General features: G+C 48.0%; 1 protein-coding gene across 3 annotated transcripts in view; it reads right to left on the reverse strand.

The window, feature by feature from the left end:
- IGDCC4 (immunoglobulin superfamily DCC subclass member 4) overlaps positions 1 to 17,326 on the reverse strand; it is a 100,811-nt gene that overhangs the window by 52,450 nt on the left and 31,035 nt on the right. For 2 of the 3 annotated variants that reach the window (XM_069798591.1, XM_069798590.1), the window contains exons 2-3: positions 14,588 to 14,917; positions 3,608 to 3,749 (exon numbers count right to left, since the gene is read on the reverse strand). In XM_069798591.1, the coding sequence (XP_069654692.1) occupies positions 3,608 to 3,749; positions 14,588 to 14,917 (472 nt within the window). The remainder of the gene's footprint in view (positions 1 to 3,607; positions 3,750 to 14,587; positions 14,918 to 17,326) is intronic. The other variant, XM_069798592.1, reaches the window with a different exon arrangement.

Here is a 17,326-nt window from a genome sequence, read left to right on the forward strand (position 1 = left end):
GTGACCATACTGTCTCTACTGGCACAATCCTATAGCCTGATTCATGGACACAGACTCGCTGAAGCTTCCCACGTACACAAAGGCAACTGCCCCACATCCCTAAAGCCATGCTCCCACTACTTAAAAAGACACTTTTCTCAGGATCAAGCTCCAGAGGCCTCAGAGGAGGTGGCACCCAGAAAGCCCTCATCAAGATGTCTCATCAGGACACAGGAGAAAGGAGACAAATATTTGCATCCTCTCAGCTCTGTGGAGGGAAAGCCTCCCACTGCGATAATATTTATTTTTGTCGTGCATCTGCTATTTGAGTCTGTAATTAATATCAACATATTTCAAACACTAGGCAAGGCATCTCCCAGCCACAAAAAGACACTCCAATTATGTATCACAGATTCACTGAGGCTGGGAAGGACCTCTCAAAATTGTCTATGGTCTTTCCTCTTTCAGTGCAGGGTGAGCTAGACCAGGTTGCTCAGGACTGTGTCCACAGTCATGCTCAGCCAACACACTCAGCTTCTCTTGAGGGCAGAAAACAAGCCACTGTGTTTCTAAAGAAAGCAGGACCTGGAGGCAAGGGGGAGTGAGTGGGGAGACTCAGTTGACACATAGCTCAAGATGGTCCCTTCAGCAAGACCAGCAATAGAGATATCTACTTAATGCAGTACATCCTGTTGGGAAAGCACGATGGAGGTGAGCATCGCTCTCCCGGGGAAGCAAGGAGGGAAGAAAGGCAGGATTTCTCTACCCACAATTTCTCCCAGCTGTTCACAAAGCCTCCAGTTTTTCAGGCTCCCAGCAGCCCTGGACTAGAAGCCCCCGAGCAGCCTGCAAGGGCATTCTGCTCCATCCCCAGGCTCTTTAAGGAAGCTAAGTTTGCCTGATGATTCTGAGCAGACAGCTGGTGCTAGCTTTCCTTCCACACAAAGGGCTGATCTTTGTCTGCTCACCTTCACTATGGATTAAACAGAAAACAAAAACCAAAGGACAGACAAAGGCCCTGGGAAAAACAGAAATGCTGGCACCTCAGCAGTCTCAGGAGTTTTGCCATTGACAGCTATAGCACCAGGATCTCACAGGAGACTGCCTTGAATAGGGGTGAAAGGCAAGCCCCCCACTTGCAGCAGGTAGCTGGTTAAAGGGTAGCACACTCAGACCAGGGCCCAGTTACCATGGGCACAGAAGGCAGCAAGCTACAAGAGCAAAAAACACGTAGCTGTTCCCCTCTGTGCTCCTCCCTGAGCAGACTCTACAAGAGAGCACAGAGGGGCTGACAGCTGCTCACCTCTTCAGCGACGATTACCAGGGCAGTGCTCAAGAGCTGAAATCAAGCACCGCTGCCTTGTGTCCAAACCCTGCAACCCTACAGCTCAGTGCACTATGCTGTGGGTATAGCAGAGAATATTCCGGTATCAACAGTCCAACTCCCTTTCTTACTTTCTCCTCAATGAACTGCTGGCACATCCTTCCTCGCAGTCTTTTGAAGGTACACAAAATAGACTAAAGCACCAGTCCTCAGGACAAGTTAGGAACCTGCAGCTTTGTTGCAGACTCAAAGTTTGCAAGCCCTTTTGCTCACAGCTCAAGAGCCCTGTAAGTGAACGTAAGCCATATTAAGGCACTCCTGACACACGACAGAAGCAAACTCTCCACACAGATAAAACCGTCACTTAGCCAAAACATGGAAAAAGACATTGTGATTGCAGACCATGTGATCTATAGGGTACGTGCCTACGTGCAGACCTCTAAAGACCTCCAGTTCCTAGCAAGTACTCATCTTGGCTCTAGAAAAAAATAAACAGCAATTTGGAGCCTGGTGTGAAAGCCAGCCAGCACCTAAAACAGAGAAGAGATTATGCCAAGAGAAGTAGCACACACCCCAAAGCAACTGCAATCTAGAGAAATCCTGCAAGCCACCTCTCAGCAGCTGCTACAGATTTAAGACCATGTTTTTTAAAAGTACCTCAGAGCCAGAATTGCAAAATACTTCTGTGCCTTACATATGAAAGTTAGATTTTGTCCTGAACTTCAGCAGGGCAGGAAAGGTATTCTGAAAACATCACTAAGCACTTCTCTGCCCTTTGGGCTGTCTAAGTATTTTTTAAGCTCAGCCTTCAGCACCCTCAAGGTTGGCACCATGCTAGAACCTGCACCCAAGGGCAAAGGCTGAAGACAGTGCCCAAAGGTAAGATCAAGACAAAAAAAGGAAAAAAAAAAAAAAAACCACCAAAAAGAAAAGGGAAAAAAAAAAGCAGTGTCAGTTTCCCATGATTATTCTATCCCTCTTAAAAGAAATCATAAACACTGATGTTGTAGCATTATCTCAAGGGTTGTATCTATAGCCCCAGAGCCTGATTTTGTACAAACACCTAACCATGCTATTCTGGAATATGAAATCATCATCCTGACGCCTACCTATCCAAATGATTGCATTTTCACAGGCTTATCAGAAGTGTGCACAGGAAGGAGCCCACAGTAATCAGGCTGGCCTGAGAACGGGTCCTTAGGCATGATGCAGTAAGGATAATAGAGAGCTCTGGTTGGCAGCCAACATTTCCTGGAATTCACTTAATTCCTTCGAAAGCCGGTTATATTAAAACCAACAACAACTAGACAACAACAAAAAAGCAAATGCTTCTGAAAAAGCATATTAGCTGAAACATGATTTAAAAAGCAAGATCTGCAGCCAGAGATTACAGTTTGGCTTTTACAAGGAAAACAATTTTCAGGCTGCCCGTGTTGAAAGCAATCTCTGAGTAAGTAATTTCACAACATCCATCGAGCTGTCTCATTAAAAAGCCATTGCTCTATCTATGGCACACTTCCGTCTGCAATCCCTTCTTTTTTGGTTTTTTTGTTGTTGTTGTTTTGTTTTTTAATTAATTAATTTCCTTCTTATTACAAAGCAACAGCCTCCTGTAAACCTTTAGATGCCACACTTCAGACTCAAAGATATAAGCAGCCATTCTTATAGAAACAGTCATTACTGCAAAATTATTCCTAAACCTTACCCCACCCCTCTTTCCTTCCTCTTCTCCTGCCTCTTGCCTTAACTTCCCTGGGAGGGAAACCGCTCCTTCTGCAGAACAGAAAATGAGTTTTTAAGAACTGACGAACAATGCGGTCACTGATCCCCTGCAGAAGTGATATCTACAGACCAACTAACAGCCAACTAATGGTTTATCCTCTTCTCATGCCTGTAACTGACTTTCATTAAGGAAAAGGTATCATGCTGCAGGATTCTTATCTTTTCCCCTAAAAAAAGAAAATTCAAGGTCTTTTACTAGATGACCTCTAAATATAGGAATAAAACAAATGGAAAAACCTCCCAGGTTACTGAGCACAGACAGTACTCTAGAAGAATCATTAGCCCCAAGCACTTGGTCCATCATGGGAAAGGTTCCAGAACAAGAGATCAGTAATAAAAAAGGGCTTGGTTTTTTTTTTTTTGGTGGGTTGGATGATGTTTGGGGGAATGTTAATTTTATTTAGGTGCTTCTATCATCTCTTTCTTCATTCTACCTTTTTATGAAGGATTTCCACATCATGAATGGTCAGGTTTTGTTTTGCTTTTTTCCAAGCTAATGCAGGAAAAAAATCAGGGCATCACCTGGGTTCTGCTGGAACAGCTTCATGGTCCTTCTCCCACGTGATGACAGGGGAGGGCAGTCCTTCGATCCGACACTCAAACCGGGCCATGCCATTTTCTTCCACTGTCTGTGACTCTGGCTGTTGGAAAAAACGTGATAAGGCTGGGGAAAGAAGAAGGGAAGGAAAGTTAATAACTCAGTGTTTCTCCTGAGAAATGCAAACCTGTTATGATGATAAGAGGAAGGCTTTTCCCTCCTAAAGATAGCCTGAAATGCAATTCCTCACTTTCCCACACCCTATAGACCCTCAGCCGTCCTAGAAACAGTAACTTCAAGGTTTCAATGTGCAAATTTGCTTCTTGCTTCATTTTCTCCTTTAAGGCAACAGTGTGAGAGAAAAGACAGGCAATTACTGGGTTTCAGCAGTTGCCTTCCTAAATTGCTTCTTTGTTTGTTCACTTGCTCCATTTGGGAAGGACATGTAGAATGAGAAAAAGAAGAGGGAGAAACACAACAACCCTGAGAGACCAGAGTTTCCCCTTGCCTTGTGGCATTCCCGCAGCCGCAGGAAATTAAAACAAGGCAAGAGGAAGAACAAAGCCAGATGTCAAGTTACTTACACAAAACAACTGCCCACAGGCTGGCAGTGCTGGAGACTAGGGGAAGAGACCGTAAGGATTATGATCCTTCTTCTCCATAGTGAACAGCTTTGCCTGCAAAAACCAACTTCATCCTACTCAAGCAGATGAGATGCAGCCAAGGGGATACAGACACAGTCACCTTCCTAAGAGGAGGAGGATAGATTTCCTACATGCCAGGACACTTGTTTGCTCTCCAAGGCTCATCCCTGTCTATATGCTTCTTTCTATACTAGAGAGGCTGAACTTGCTTCAGAGACAAAGCACTAATATTTATGATTGCTCTTGGACCGCACCCTTCCCATCCTTCATATGCAGCTGCCTCATCTTCCTCCCCTTCCATGCACACAGCAAAACCCCACTGACTTCAGTGGAACAGAAATCCTCCCCCTGGGGCTGTCACCAGATGTCCTATCAATAGTATAACCCGAAGGCATCTCAGTCACACGGTGGAGTTTTGAATATGCATGCAGGCTCCTTGATGGGGGCAGAAAGTTTGTATTCTTCTCCACCAGAAGAACTGGCTTCTGCTTTCAATAAGTCTCTGTTAAACTGCCTTTGCTGTTAAACCCACCCTGCCGTACGAATTCATCCAGCAGTGCTATAACACAAGTGCCAGAAATCCTGAACATGGCACAATAAACATAAATTTCAGCCAGAAAACAGGCTTGACTGCTAGGTCAAGCACAGCACTGTGCTTATAAGGACCCCAAATGACCTTCTGGTCCTTCAACACAATTATGTGCTTGTGCCACCACTGCTTCCCAAGAACATCCATCATTGTTTTGGATTTTATAGGACTCCAAAACTGAAGTTTCCTTTGCATCACACACACACACTCAAACATACATACACACGCATACACACTTTATTGCAGTGTTAGCTTGAGAAAGTATGTACAGTTTTGAAAATTAAATGCTTTTATGTGACCCATTTTAACCTTGGCGTATTCTCAGCTGTCATTAGTGGTTTTCTTTAATTTAAATAGTTATCACATGTTTAAAGCAACTCACTGCTCTCCACAGCAGCTACAGACTGAATTCTTCCCACCAGCTGTCCACCAAGTCTAGTTTTTCAATTCAATACAAATGGCAATGAAAAAAGTTTTCCTGGAAAAATTTAAAAAATACATTAATATGTAAGGCCCCAATTCAGCCAAGTGCTTTAGTATTTTCAAATATACACTGCAGACCAGTTTAACACAGAGTAACTTCTATGGATTACAAGATCTTTTAAGCTCATGTTAATAAAACTTGCTGAACCCAAGAGTTTAAAAGAAAATCCATCAAATGCCAGCACATGTTCAGGATGGCACCATCAAAACAACATTCTCCTGGCAGCAGATACCCTTAATGCTCTTTCCTGTTATTCTCTTTTCATCCTACAAGTGTAAATGAGAGGCTATGAAGGCTCATGTACCCAGAAAGGTCATGATGGGAGGCAGGAATCCTTCCAAAAAGATGAAATCTGTAGGCACCTCTGTTCCCTCCACTTCATGTCAGGTCACCTGTTCATTATGATGTGGCATCATTTAAGCTGATACAGTAAGACCCCAAAGTTTACAGCAGCTTTAGACCAGTCTCCAGAGACTGGAGAACCTAAGTAACACATGGTGTGCATGAACAGCAATGCCACCGTCACCAACAGCGGTGAAAAGGCTCCATAAATCCCAGCTGGCATCTCCCCACTCTCTTTGCTCTCCCTCACGGCTACATGCATGTATATTTTGCACAGTTTGGTAAGAGATACAGAATGTTTAGCGAGCCAGGCTTAACTCTGCACATTTTGGCATGAAGTGCAAAGGCATACAAAAGGTGACAGTGCCTCCTGGTCTCCCCAGGGTTGCCCAGACAATAACCTGTCTCAAAGCAAGGGGCTGCTGGCTATTCCTCCCCATCACCTGCCAGACCTGTGTCCGCAAGCTCGAAATTCCCTGCTGAGAACCAGATCCTGCCCTTCACCTCCATCCAGCCCCATCTGCCTGCTGTGCTGGGCTCCGGAATGGCTCTTCAAAAGCAAAGAGCCAAGAAATGCACCCGTGACAGATTTTTCATTAGGATGTGGAGGACCGTGACTAAACAGCAACCCTGATTAGGGAGCGCAGCGTCCCTCTTGCTCCGGGCGGCATGCAGAAACAGCCAGGGTTCCCAAGCAGAGTCACAGCTCCCCGGCAGAGCCAGCAAAGGCTGACTGCTCGGTGAGTGCCTGAGGTTCAACCGTGGCAATGCAGAGCGAACCATTTAGTGTCTTTTAGTGTCTTCTAGTGTCTTCTTCTGATAACTCTTGGAGTGGGATTCAGAGGCTGAGCAGTGCTGTCATATTCCTTTTACAGGATCAAGATAGGCATAGTGGGGATCACTGAGGACAGCCTGAAAAAAATCACCTCTGCAAGCTCTGAAAGAAGCAGCCTGCAGCCTCCCCAGTGAAGGAGAGGACAGGGAACATGAACAGGGATCTTTTGTGCACAGTAAGCAACACCAAAATAAGATGAGAATGGTGAAAAGATTTCTCTGATGCAGGACTGAACAAGAACCCTGGATCTCAGCACTGGCAAGGCTCAGAGACAGACTTGCTGGTCAGGCTCGCTGCTGCTCCACAAGCATCCTCTGCATCAGCTTGGGGCCAAGACCACAGCGTGCTGTGATTCCTTGTGTTCTTCCTCTGTCATCCCAAGGGGTACCAGGTAGAACGGAGAAGGCAGAACATGTCCAGCAACTACAGTGCAACACAACCTAGGCTCAGAGCTGTGCTGCAAACAGCTGGTGCTGGGAGGAAAGAAGATAACCAGCCAGAGCAAGGCAAGCCTGCTGTGGAAGGAGAGGACTGGAAAGCAGGTCCTGCTACTCTGACGCACTGCACAGACATGCGTGCGGGTCACAGCGAGCACAAGACAGGCTCCAACACACTGCTCACCCTAGGGCCAGAGGGATCCTTAGGAGGGGCTGTTCTCCTCCCAGAAACACATTCTGATGGAAGGGACTACTGCAGAAGTGCTGCAAAGTGAGAGGTTTTCACGTAGGCAGGCAGGGAAAGAAGATGCTTGAGGGTAAAAGGGAAACAAAGATGACAGATACATACTCAACATTATTTTCAACTCCTTAGCTAGGGTTTAGCTTGCAAAGCCACCCCGAACCACAAAACACCTTCCAGCCCTGTTACACTGATTATCTCAGTAAAAATTACCTACTGCAGGTGAGAAGGTGAAGAGCATTACACCAAACTGTCCTCAGCAACATTCCAAAGCTCCAGGCTCTGTGGCTTCAGGAATGGAGCACGCAGCTCCCTCCCTGCTGACATGTTAAACCCAGCTGGAGCCAAGCCGTGTGTGCCAAGGCTTTTAGCCCAAAGCCCAGGGGTGACTGCAGTACGGTGAAACACAGCACCCTCCCCCTCTCTCAGCAGCCTGATCGGTGCAGGAGGCCATGAGCTTGGAAAGACTGCCAGCCAGCAACACTACACCCCAGGCAGAAAATGCAGTCTATGCAAGGAATTCAGCCTTCTGAAATGGGCTTGCTGCTCTCTCCCACAGCGCTTTGCCCCCAGACTCTCAGGGTGCTCCTCTCCTTTGTATCTTTTACAATTATTAGTAGGTATTTCTAAGATGGGGGCAACTTCAGCCCCCACCGAGATCACATACACCACCCAGATGACCTGTCTCTGAACAGCTCACCTCTGAACAGGCCTGGGGGGTGGAATGGAAACATGCACAGAAAGTCATGGAAGCGATTTGCCATGGCCCCACAGCACAGCAGAGGCAGAGCCAGAACAGCTCTTGGTCTGCAGGGCCATATGGCAGCACAGGTCCTGTGCTGCCCAGCTAATCCATACAGGGCTTGCTCCTGTCTCTTCACAGATGCCAGTTCCCCACCTACTCAAAACAGCATCTGAAAGTCACATCTGTGGATGGTCCAGGGCCTGTGCATTCATCTGCTGGAGGTTTTCCTGCCCAGCCTGGCTCTGCATACAGTCACTGGCCTTCACTCACCTGTGCACCTAATCCACCAAATAAATAGCATAAAATCCATAAAATAAATCCTTAAAATAAGAGTAAATCCCAGTCTGCCTTTACTCAAATCCCAGACACACTGTGTGTCACAGAGAAGATACACTCTCCTTGTGGAGAGCGGATCACGAAAGCCCATGTGCATTGATTCCTGCTGTGGCCTGTACCTCCAGGTGCAGTAACATCCCAAACCTCTCCTGCACGCACTGCCAGCAGCCACGCAACACAAGCCCATTCCCTCCAGGCACAGCAAACGTCTTCATCTGACAGTCACAATTACTGTAATTTTCTAGAACCTCCCTCGCACAAAATGTTTAAGCTAAATTAACAGCTTTAACAAATTTTCACAAATGTAGTTATTAACAGGTAGATAGCTACACCTTCCCACAATTAAAATAACGCCCCTGGTATTCCACATGGGAGCATGCAGGGCTTGGAGAAACCTGCAAATCTAATCCATCAGCCTGAGCAGCTGTTAACAGGCACAGGCACAGTCACACCAAGAGCCATCACAGACTTACTCCTCCTCGTTCGCCACGGCCACCACTGCCACGAGGTGTGGATGGCCGACCATGGATGGATGCCCAGTGCGGGAAAGGAAACACACTGTGGGTCAGAAGCACAAGCTGATGGCAGGGATAACATATCCCACCTGCTGAACAGGCTTTCTTCTATTGCCCCATACTGATTAGCAGTGCCCAGGGCAATCAGGACAAAGAATAACTCCATCTACACAAAAACAGCTTTGGATAGACTACTGTATTCAGTGGCAGGGGAAAAAACCCCAGACCTTTACAATCCTCATTTGCACCAGCTGAATGCTAATGTAGCAAGTGCTTCTGCCAAACCCACAAAACAAATCTAAGGGAGAGATGCATTTCATTAATCAATTCCCTCCCCGCTCTCCATTCAGAAATGAGTATGTCATGTCAGCTGCATGCGTGTGCCACAGAAGCAGCACTTTCCCTGTGCAGATGGTAATAAAAGGAGACATATGAGTATGCACAAGGAGAGAGTTCACCTGAAATTCCCTGTTTCTGGGAGAAACCCAGAACGGGATGGAAAGACATGTCACCTACGCACGCTCCTCTAGAAAAATCCAGGGGGAGGGAAGGATGATTTAAGTCAGTCTCCTGGTTTTGAGATGTCTCCGCTGTTCTCACTCGTGAGACACCAAACAATAAATCCAGGTCCATAACAGATGCACAAACCATTGTCACTGGGCAGGAGGCATGGTGCAAACCTCAACGCAAGTCACCCCTAGAAGGGAATATATCCTAATTCAGGGTGGCTGGGATTGGGGTGGGAACAGCCAAATAAATCCTCCCAGATTAATGACACCTTTTATACTCCAGGTCTCCCACCTCCCCAGACAATATCTGCATGCAGGCTCCCTGACTCCATCTTCCCAGCCCTCAGGGGTCCCTTTGCTTAATGAAATACTGGAACCAGGTATTTATCTGGCACTACAAATCACTGAATGGAGGAAACAGGAGGGATGGGTGACCAGCAATCTGTGGGTGCTGCATGCTAAATGTTTTCTGAGCAGAAAAGGAGGACATGTTGCAAAGGTCAAAGATTTTCCCCCTATCTGGCAAAAGCTCCACCTGCCATCAGAAGTGCTGGTTTCTACAGCACAGTGCTCACAGACTAACACACACGCTTGGCCAAACCTGGACCACCCTGCCTGGGGTACCAGAGGCTAAATACATCACAGAATAAAGTGGGTGTTAGGACATCCGCTCTGCATCTTCACCTACCACAGCTCTGAGCAAGTGCAAAAGCACCACGGCCCTGATGGTGTGCTGCACAACTGCATTCATCAACATTTGTTGTAAGGGACAACAAAAAAATGTTTTTACAAATATATTAAGAGTAAAAAGAAACCCAAGGAGAATATCTATCCTTTAATGGATACAGAAGGGAATGTTGCCACAAGAGATGAGGAAAAGGCTGAGGTACTTAATGCCTTCTTTGCCTCAGTCTTTAATAGGGAGACCAGTTATCCTCAGGGTACTCTGCCGCCTGAGCTGGAAGGCGAGGATGAAGCACAGAATATACCCCCCCTTAATCTAGGAAGAAATAGTTAGTGACCTACTACACCATCTGGATGCTCACAAATCTATGGGACCAGACGGGATCCATCCAAGAGTACTGAGGGAACTGGCGGAGGTGCTTGCCAAGCCACTCTCCATCATCTATCGGCGATCCTGGTCAACGGGGGAGGTCCCAGATGACTGGAGCTTGCCACTGTGACACCCATTTACAAGAAAGGTTGGAGGGAGGATCCGGGGAACTACGGGCCTGTCAGCCTGACCTCGGCACCAGGAAGGTTATGGAACAGTTCATCTTGAGAGCGCTCACATGGCATGTCCAGGACAAACAGGGGATCAGGCCCAGTCAGCATGGGTTTACGAAAGGCAGGTCCTGCTTGACCAACCTGATCTCCTTCTATGACCAGGTGTCCCGCCTAGTGCATGAGGGAAAGGCTGTGGATGTTATCTACCTCGACTTCAGCAAGGCCTTTGACACTGTCTCTCATGGCATACTCCTTGAGAAGCTGACATCTCATGGCTTAGACAAGCGTACTCTTCACTGGGTGAAAAATGAGCTGGATGGACGAGCCCAGAGGGTTGTGGTGAATGGAGTTAAATCCAGTTGTGGCGGGTCACAAGTGGTGTTCCCCAGGGCTCGGTGTTGGGGCCGGTTCTGTTTAATATCTTTATCAATGGTCTGGATGAGGGGATTGAGTGCACCCTCAGCAAGTTTGCAAACGACACCAAGTTGGGAGGCAGGGTCGATCTGCTTGAGGGTAGGAAGGCTCTACAGAGAGATCTGGACAGGCTGGATCGATGGGTCGAAGCCAATTGTATGAGGTTCAACAAGGCCAAGCGCCTGGTCCTGCACTTCAGTCACGGTGACCCCCTGCAGCACTAAGGGCTTGGGGAAGAGTGGCTGGAGAGCTGCCCGGCAGAGAAAGACCTGGGGGTGCTGGTTGACAGCTGGCTGAATATGAGCCAGCAGTGTGCCCAGGTGGCCAAAAAGGCCAACGGCATCCTGGCCTGCATCAGAAATAGTGTGGCCAGCAGGAGCAGGGAGGTGATTGTTCCCCTGTACTCGGCACTGGTGAGGCCACACCTCGAGTACTGTGTTCAGTTTTGGGCCCCTCACTACAGGAAAGACATTGAGGTGCTGGAATGTGTCCAGAGAAGGGCAACCGAGTTGGTGAGGGGCCTGGAGCACAAGTCTTATGAGGAGTAGCTGAGGGAACTGGGGTTGTTTAGCCTAGAGAAAAGGAGGCTGAGGGAAGACCTTATTGCTCTCCACAACTACCTGAAAGGGGGTTGTAGTGAGGTGGGTGTTGGTCTCTTCTGTCAGGTGGCTGGAGACAGGACGAGAGGAAATGGCCTCAAGTTGCAGCAAGGGAGGTTTAGGTTGGACATTAGGAAAAATTTCTTTACTGAGAGGGTTGTCAGACATTGGAACAGACTGCCCAGGGAATGGGTTGAGTCACCATCCCTGGAGGTATTCAAAAAGCACGTAGACAAGGCACTCCAGAACATGGTTTAGTGGGCATGGAAGATGGTTGGACTCAATGATCTTGAAGGTCTTTTCCAAACTAAATGATTCTATGATTCTACTTACATAAGTCACTGTACTAGAGAGAAATGTTACTGTATGTGCATTTGTTTGGTAGGTCAAGGAATCATTTATTGGCACTCACACACTTAAAATAGCTCCAGGAGCCATTCCTGAATACAAAGGAATATTATTCTTGAACACTGTGCAAAGAGTTAGTGGTTCAGATCTTGGAGCATCATTCTCGGAGATCGAAAGGAAAAACAGCCTGAAGAGCCCTTTCTTTCATCTCTTCTATTATAAAGGGATATTCACCTCACAAGACAGTCCTGACACCAAGTGGAGCCACAGATTCTTTGTCATGTAGACAGCCGTCTGTTCGAGCCTCCATACTGCTCTTCTTTGTCTGGAGTTTCCCCTGGAGTTCAGAGACTTCCACCATGCTGAGGTGGGGTAAATTCTGCCTGTTGGAAACATCTGAGCAAACCCAGCAGCACCTACTGCATTCACCAGCTACTGAGGGAGCTATAGCTGCTTGGCTCTGCCCTGGTCTCAACATTCCTTGCTCAGCATCAAACTCACCAAGTCCCCTCCGTGCTCCTCCCCACATTGTGCTGACTGTTCACCAGGGAACCCAGAAGACACCAACAGTGACCTGGAGTCAGCTGAGCTGATGTGCACAGCCAAATCCAGTGCATAAGACCTAGAGCACATTCCCAGCGCTACCATCCTCTCTGCTCAGGGCTATGACCTCCTCCCTGCAGCTCCCCAGTTTAACTTGCTCTCAGTTCCTTACAGAAGAGCTTTTCCAAGTCCTTACAAGACCAGACCACCCTGTCACAGCAGGACAGGCTGGAAAGTATTTGATCAGCTCCTCATTTGCATTGCACCCAGCTCTTCAGGCCCAGCACCAAGAACTGGGACGTCAGGAGGGAAACTTTCAGATTAGCAAAAAGATTTCAGAAAAGGTTACCCTGCTCTGCCTGCCCATTTCAGTTCAAACTCCCTCTTTTGCAGTTCTGACATTGCCAACACCATTCAAATGTGCCATTAGAAAGTCAAGGACAAGAACAGCCCAGTAACCTGCATCAGAGAGAAGAGGAGAGGAGAGGCAGCCATGGGGCCAGGAGCTCTGGGTCCTGCCTAGCCATGGGGACCTGGCAAGATTTGTCAGACACAGAAAGAGATGATGGTAGAAGGCTTCCTGGGAGCACAAGTCCAATGCCACAGTCTAGTTTGGTCTCTGTGGGAGGAGAGGATCTCATTGTAGGCATTTCAGACCATGCTGATGCACAAAGATTTCCTCATCCGGAAGCCCCGAGCACACTGCTGTCCTGCTGCATAATGCAGCTGAAAAGCAGGGTGCTGGACACATCCTTCTGTGCTAGGACATGCTCACTGGCACCAAAGCATTGTAAAACTGTTTTGGCTTACCTGTTTTCCTCCCACACCTAAAATCAGCAGCACTGTGCTTTAAGAGAGCATGTTTGGGAACTGAAATTCAGTGCATCTGTCCCCACCAGGACCCTGGTACCTCCTTCGGCTCCACCAGGCACAAAGAGAGCCTCAACACTCCTGCTCACTAAAGTCACCAGCCTGGGCTCTCATCAGATAAGTCGCTTTCCCAAAGATTAAGCTCCTGCTCTTCCGCTACTCACCATGCTAAAGGCAGAGCTAAGCTTTCACAAACAAAAGCCATCAGAAGGGGAGACATCCAACATCCTGTCCGTCATGGCCTCACAGCACAGAAGATGAAAGATCCCAAGGCCTCCCTTGGTGCATCAGTTCCCAGCTATGTCCACAGTCTTTGTCATTTTCATAAGGCTGTATTCAGACACAGTAAAGCTGTCAGTGTCACCAGATGTTCCAAACAGGGAGTGTACTAGGTGCTCCTAGAAGCCTGTTAAGATCTAAGCAAGCCACTGAGAGCAGGGCCAAAGGGAAACTTGGACCACCCAAGTATAGCCTCGCTTGTTTCCAGCGCTTTTTGCCCCTCAGGTGACCACCCACTTCCACCTGACTGTCTCTTGGCAATTAACTCAGTGTATCCACACTCTTCACTCAGGGCAGATCCTGATCTGGACAGAATTGCAGGCCACCCACTGCCATCTCTGAGGTGTGGATGGGATAAAGAGCTCAGCACAGCCAAGCTGGGAGCACATAGCACACCAATGCAAGTGTCCCTGTCCCAAACACAGCCAGTCCTTCCAGCTGTCCCCACGCAAGTAATGCAGGTGCATTCCTGCACACAGCATCCAGAGGTGACTCATGCAGAGGAAAAGCAATGGGTGCTTCTGCCCAACCACTTCCTAATCACCCAGCCCCTTAGCTTCAGTCAGCGCTCACAGATTCAGGGCAGTGCTCCTTATCTATGTCACTGGGGCAACAAGCCCATAATAGTCTTGGCCAGGAGAGCCAGAGCTGTCATAGCCAGACCCCCACAGCCACCTCCCGAGGCAGAGGGTGCTGCACTTAGGGCTCTGAAGTGTCAAGTTCCCTGCAAAAACAAGCACTGTCTTTTGGAGAGTGAGGAGGGTCCTGTTTTTAATTCATGGCTGATGGCACTTACCTGGGAGAGTTACACAAGATGTTAACAGTGGGATAACAGAAAGACACCACTGCTTATTTGTGAACTATCCCAAATCCCACCTACACATCATTAATAGAATTTCGCTTCATAGACACTTCTTCTCAAACTCTCTGGGAGGCAGATGGTCTGTATAAACACCAGGAAGAGGAAAAAAAAGAAAATCAACAAAACAAAAAACCCCAACACTTACTTGAAAATCTGACTGCAGCCGTTTGACTGGTGACAGCCCCTAAGGAGCTGTGAGACACGCAGGAGTAATTACCCTCAGCACCAGCCCTCTCAGGATATTTACTGTCCTTTGCCACAGCCTGGGATGAGATGAAGAGTGATCCATTTGGAAGCACATGGAGATGTTCCTGCTCCACTAATGGAAACCCATTCTTCTTCCACGTGATATTGATCACCTGCTCAACAGGGGCCAGGTTACAGTCCAAAACCACGACTTGGTTTGGCTCCAGTATCACCTTTGCAGGACCAGCACTACAGCTCAGCTCCAGAGAATCCCCTTCCAACAGCCTCCCTGTAAAGAAAAGACAGCATTGCAGCGGGGGTTGATTTCCTCAGTTTAATCACATCCCAGCTTTACACAGCGAAGGAAGCACAGTTCTCCATGAGTGTGGTGAAATTGACTGAAACAGGTGAAATTCAGCCCTGTTAGGTGACCAGCACCTCCTACAACACTTGTGCACTGCATTCTCCATCACACATCCCTAGGGCTGCACAACCTCCACCATTTCTGCCACCCTGCACTGTACCCAGCAGCCACCCCTTCTGTCCACACTTACTTTTTCCATGCTGGATTCAAGCAAAGAAGAACAACTGGAAGAAGGTGAAGTGACAACAAGCACAGAAGATGCAGCAAGGGCCCCAACCTGCCATGGCTGCCCATGACAAGCGAGGGGTCCCCCTCACCTGCCTGCATACCAGAGCCTGCTCCAAGGCTGATCAACCTCCACAAGACAACTAAGTGCAAGCAAAGGTATTCAAGCCCAGCTTGGCATCCCAATGCCAATGATCACAACTTGGTTGGAGTAGTTCCCCCTCAGGGCAAACTGGCAGTAAGAGCTCAAGCCCAGCTGGGAATCCTGAAAGACAGCATCTCCCACTGATGTTCGTGTACTGGGAAACTCATTTCAAAGGAAAGACAACAAAAGAACGGCTAAAAATGCCACCTGCTGTCTCTGAGTGTTTTATCCCATATAGGTGAATCCAGAATGGGAATGGATGGATGGCTTTTCCCCACTAGAAAAGGATATTCCAGCTGCAGGTGGCCAGTACCCAGAACATGCCCTTAGGCAATCTGTCTGCTGCAGCCGGACACCAGAGCAGTGACCAGCAGCAAGCTAAGCTGAAGAGGTCTTGGTCTGGCTGATTTCCAACCCATGTACTTGTAGGAGAGCTCCACCTCTGAAAAAAGGCTCAGCATTTCCTAAAAGAATATTGCCATTAATAAAATGCATTTGCTGTTAGAGTTCTCCAGAGACACTAAGTCAATGTTAGCTGGCAGCACTGCTTCCACACACCAGCAATTTCAATCTCTGCTGTGCTCAAACCACCACCATCCACTCTTTTTATGGCTCCACTCCAAATTATTTTGTCACTGCTCCAATCAGAAATGTTTCCTGCCTCTATAACAAGTTTATCAACACTGGATATGAACCACATGGCTCCCTGCCCGTCTCCTATCGCAGAAGGCTACAGATTAATTTTATAGGAATTCAAACACCCTATTAAACCCGCTACTACCTACTGCTGATAAAAGGGCTACATTTTAAAAGAGTGTGTGTTAAGCATGCAATTAGGGGCAATGACACGCAAAATTACACATGCAGGGAGATGGAATTATTTCAAGGCGTGTGCCGGAAACTGCAGGTGCCCCTGAAAGGAAGGGCCTAATCCTGCCCACAAGCAAGGCTGATTCAGTGCCCACCCAAGCCCGTGGGGACAGGAATTTGTCAGGTTTGCCATCATTGCTGGTTTGCAGAATGACCACCAAGAACCTGATGTTGGCCAGCTATGTCCCTTCAGTGATGAGGAGGCTACACCAGAATCTTACCCGTCTGCTGCATGTTGATTGCCATCATTACAGGACAGAACAGACCCTGCCCCAAGCACCATCATCTTCACTAGGACATCCACGGGACAATCTCCCAGCCCCCAAAGCCAAACCCCGGCAGGATGCAGAGATGCCCATTTCACACCATGCTATGCAGCCAGCACAAAAGCCAGGCACTGTACCCCATGACAAAGGGGCAGCTACCACCAACACAGAGCTGCCTGCCAGTCCCTGGATTTAGGGTCTTCCCACACAGATGCTTCCACTGTGCTGCTAACTCACACTCTGCAGGAAGAAGGCACAGCAGGAAGCAGCAGACATCATCGTGCTCCCAATGTGCACACATCGCAATGTAATTCCTGGATTTGTCAGCCAGCACAGCCCTGGCAGGTTCCTTGCTGCCCAGCCCCCTTCAGGCCAAGGAGCAAGCTGAGGAATGCCACTACACAGGGACTTTCAGCAAATGCCCTCCTGTAAGGGCAATTCTGCCTGTTCATGTCTCCTAGGGAAGATTAGTCGTTTGAGCAAGCTACAAAACTCACTCACTGGCTCCACAGGAGGCTAGAAGTAGGGGAACACAAAGCTGAAAGGCTGCCCCAAATGCTCTGGAAAGACACTGCCACTGTAAGACTTCTATCCAAGACAGCTGGTACAAAAAAAACCTGTATGAAATAGGGAGAAGTTAAGCACAGATCAAATTACCACCAATACATGTGCAGAAGGTGACATGGCCAAACACAGAAGGTTAACAGTTTGAGGCTGGGGAAAACTCAGCTGAGCTAAGGACAGGAGGCACACTCAGAGCCACATCACTGTTGTGAGAACCCCCATCCATGGAGAAGCAGCAACCCAGACACTTCTCTAAAGGGATCT

Source organism: Haliaeetus albicilla, chromosome 12 (genome assembly GCF_947461875.1).
Source record: "Haliaeetus albicilla chromosome 12, bHalAlb1.1, whole genome shotgun sequence".
Classification (NCBI taxonomy): Eukaryota; Metazoa; Chordata; class Aves; order Accipitriformes; family Accipitridae; genus Haliaeetus; species Haliaeetus albicilla.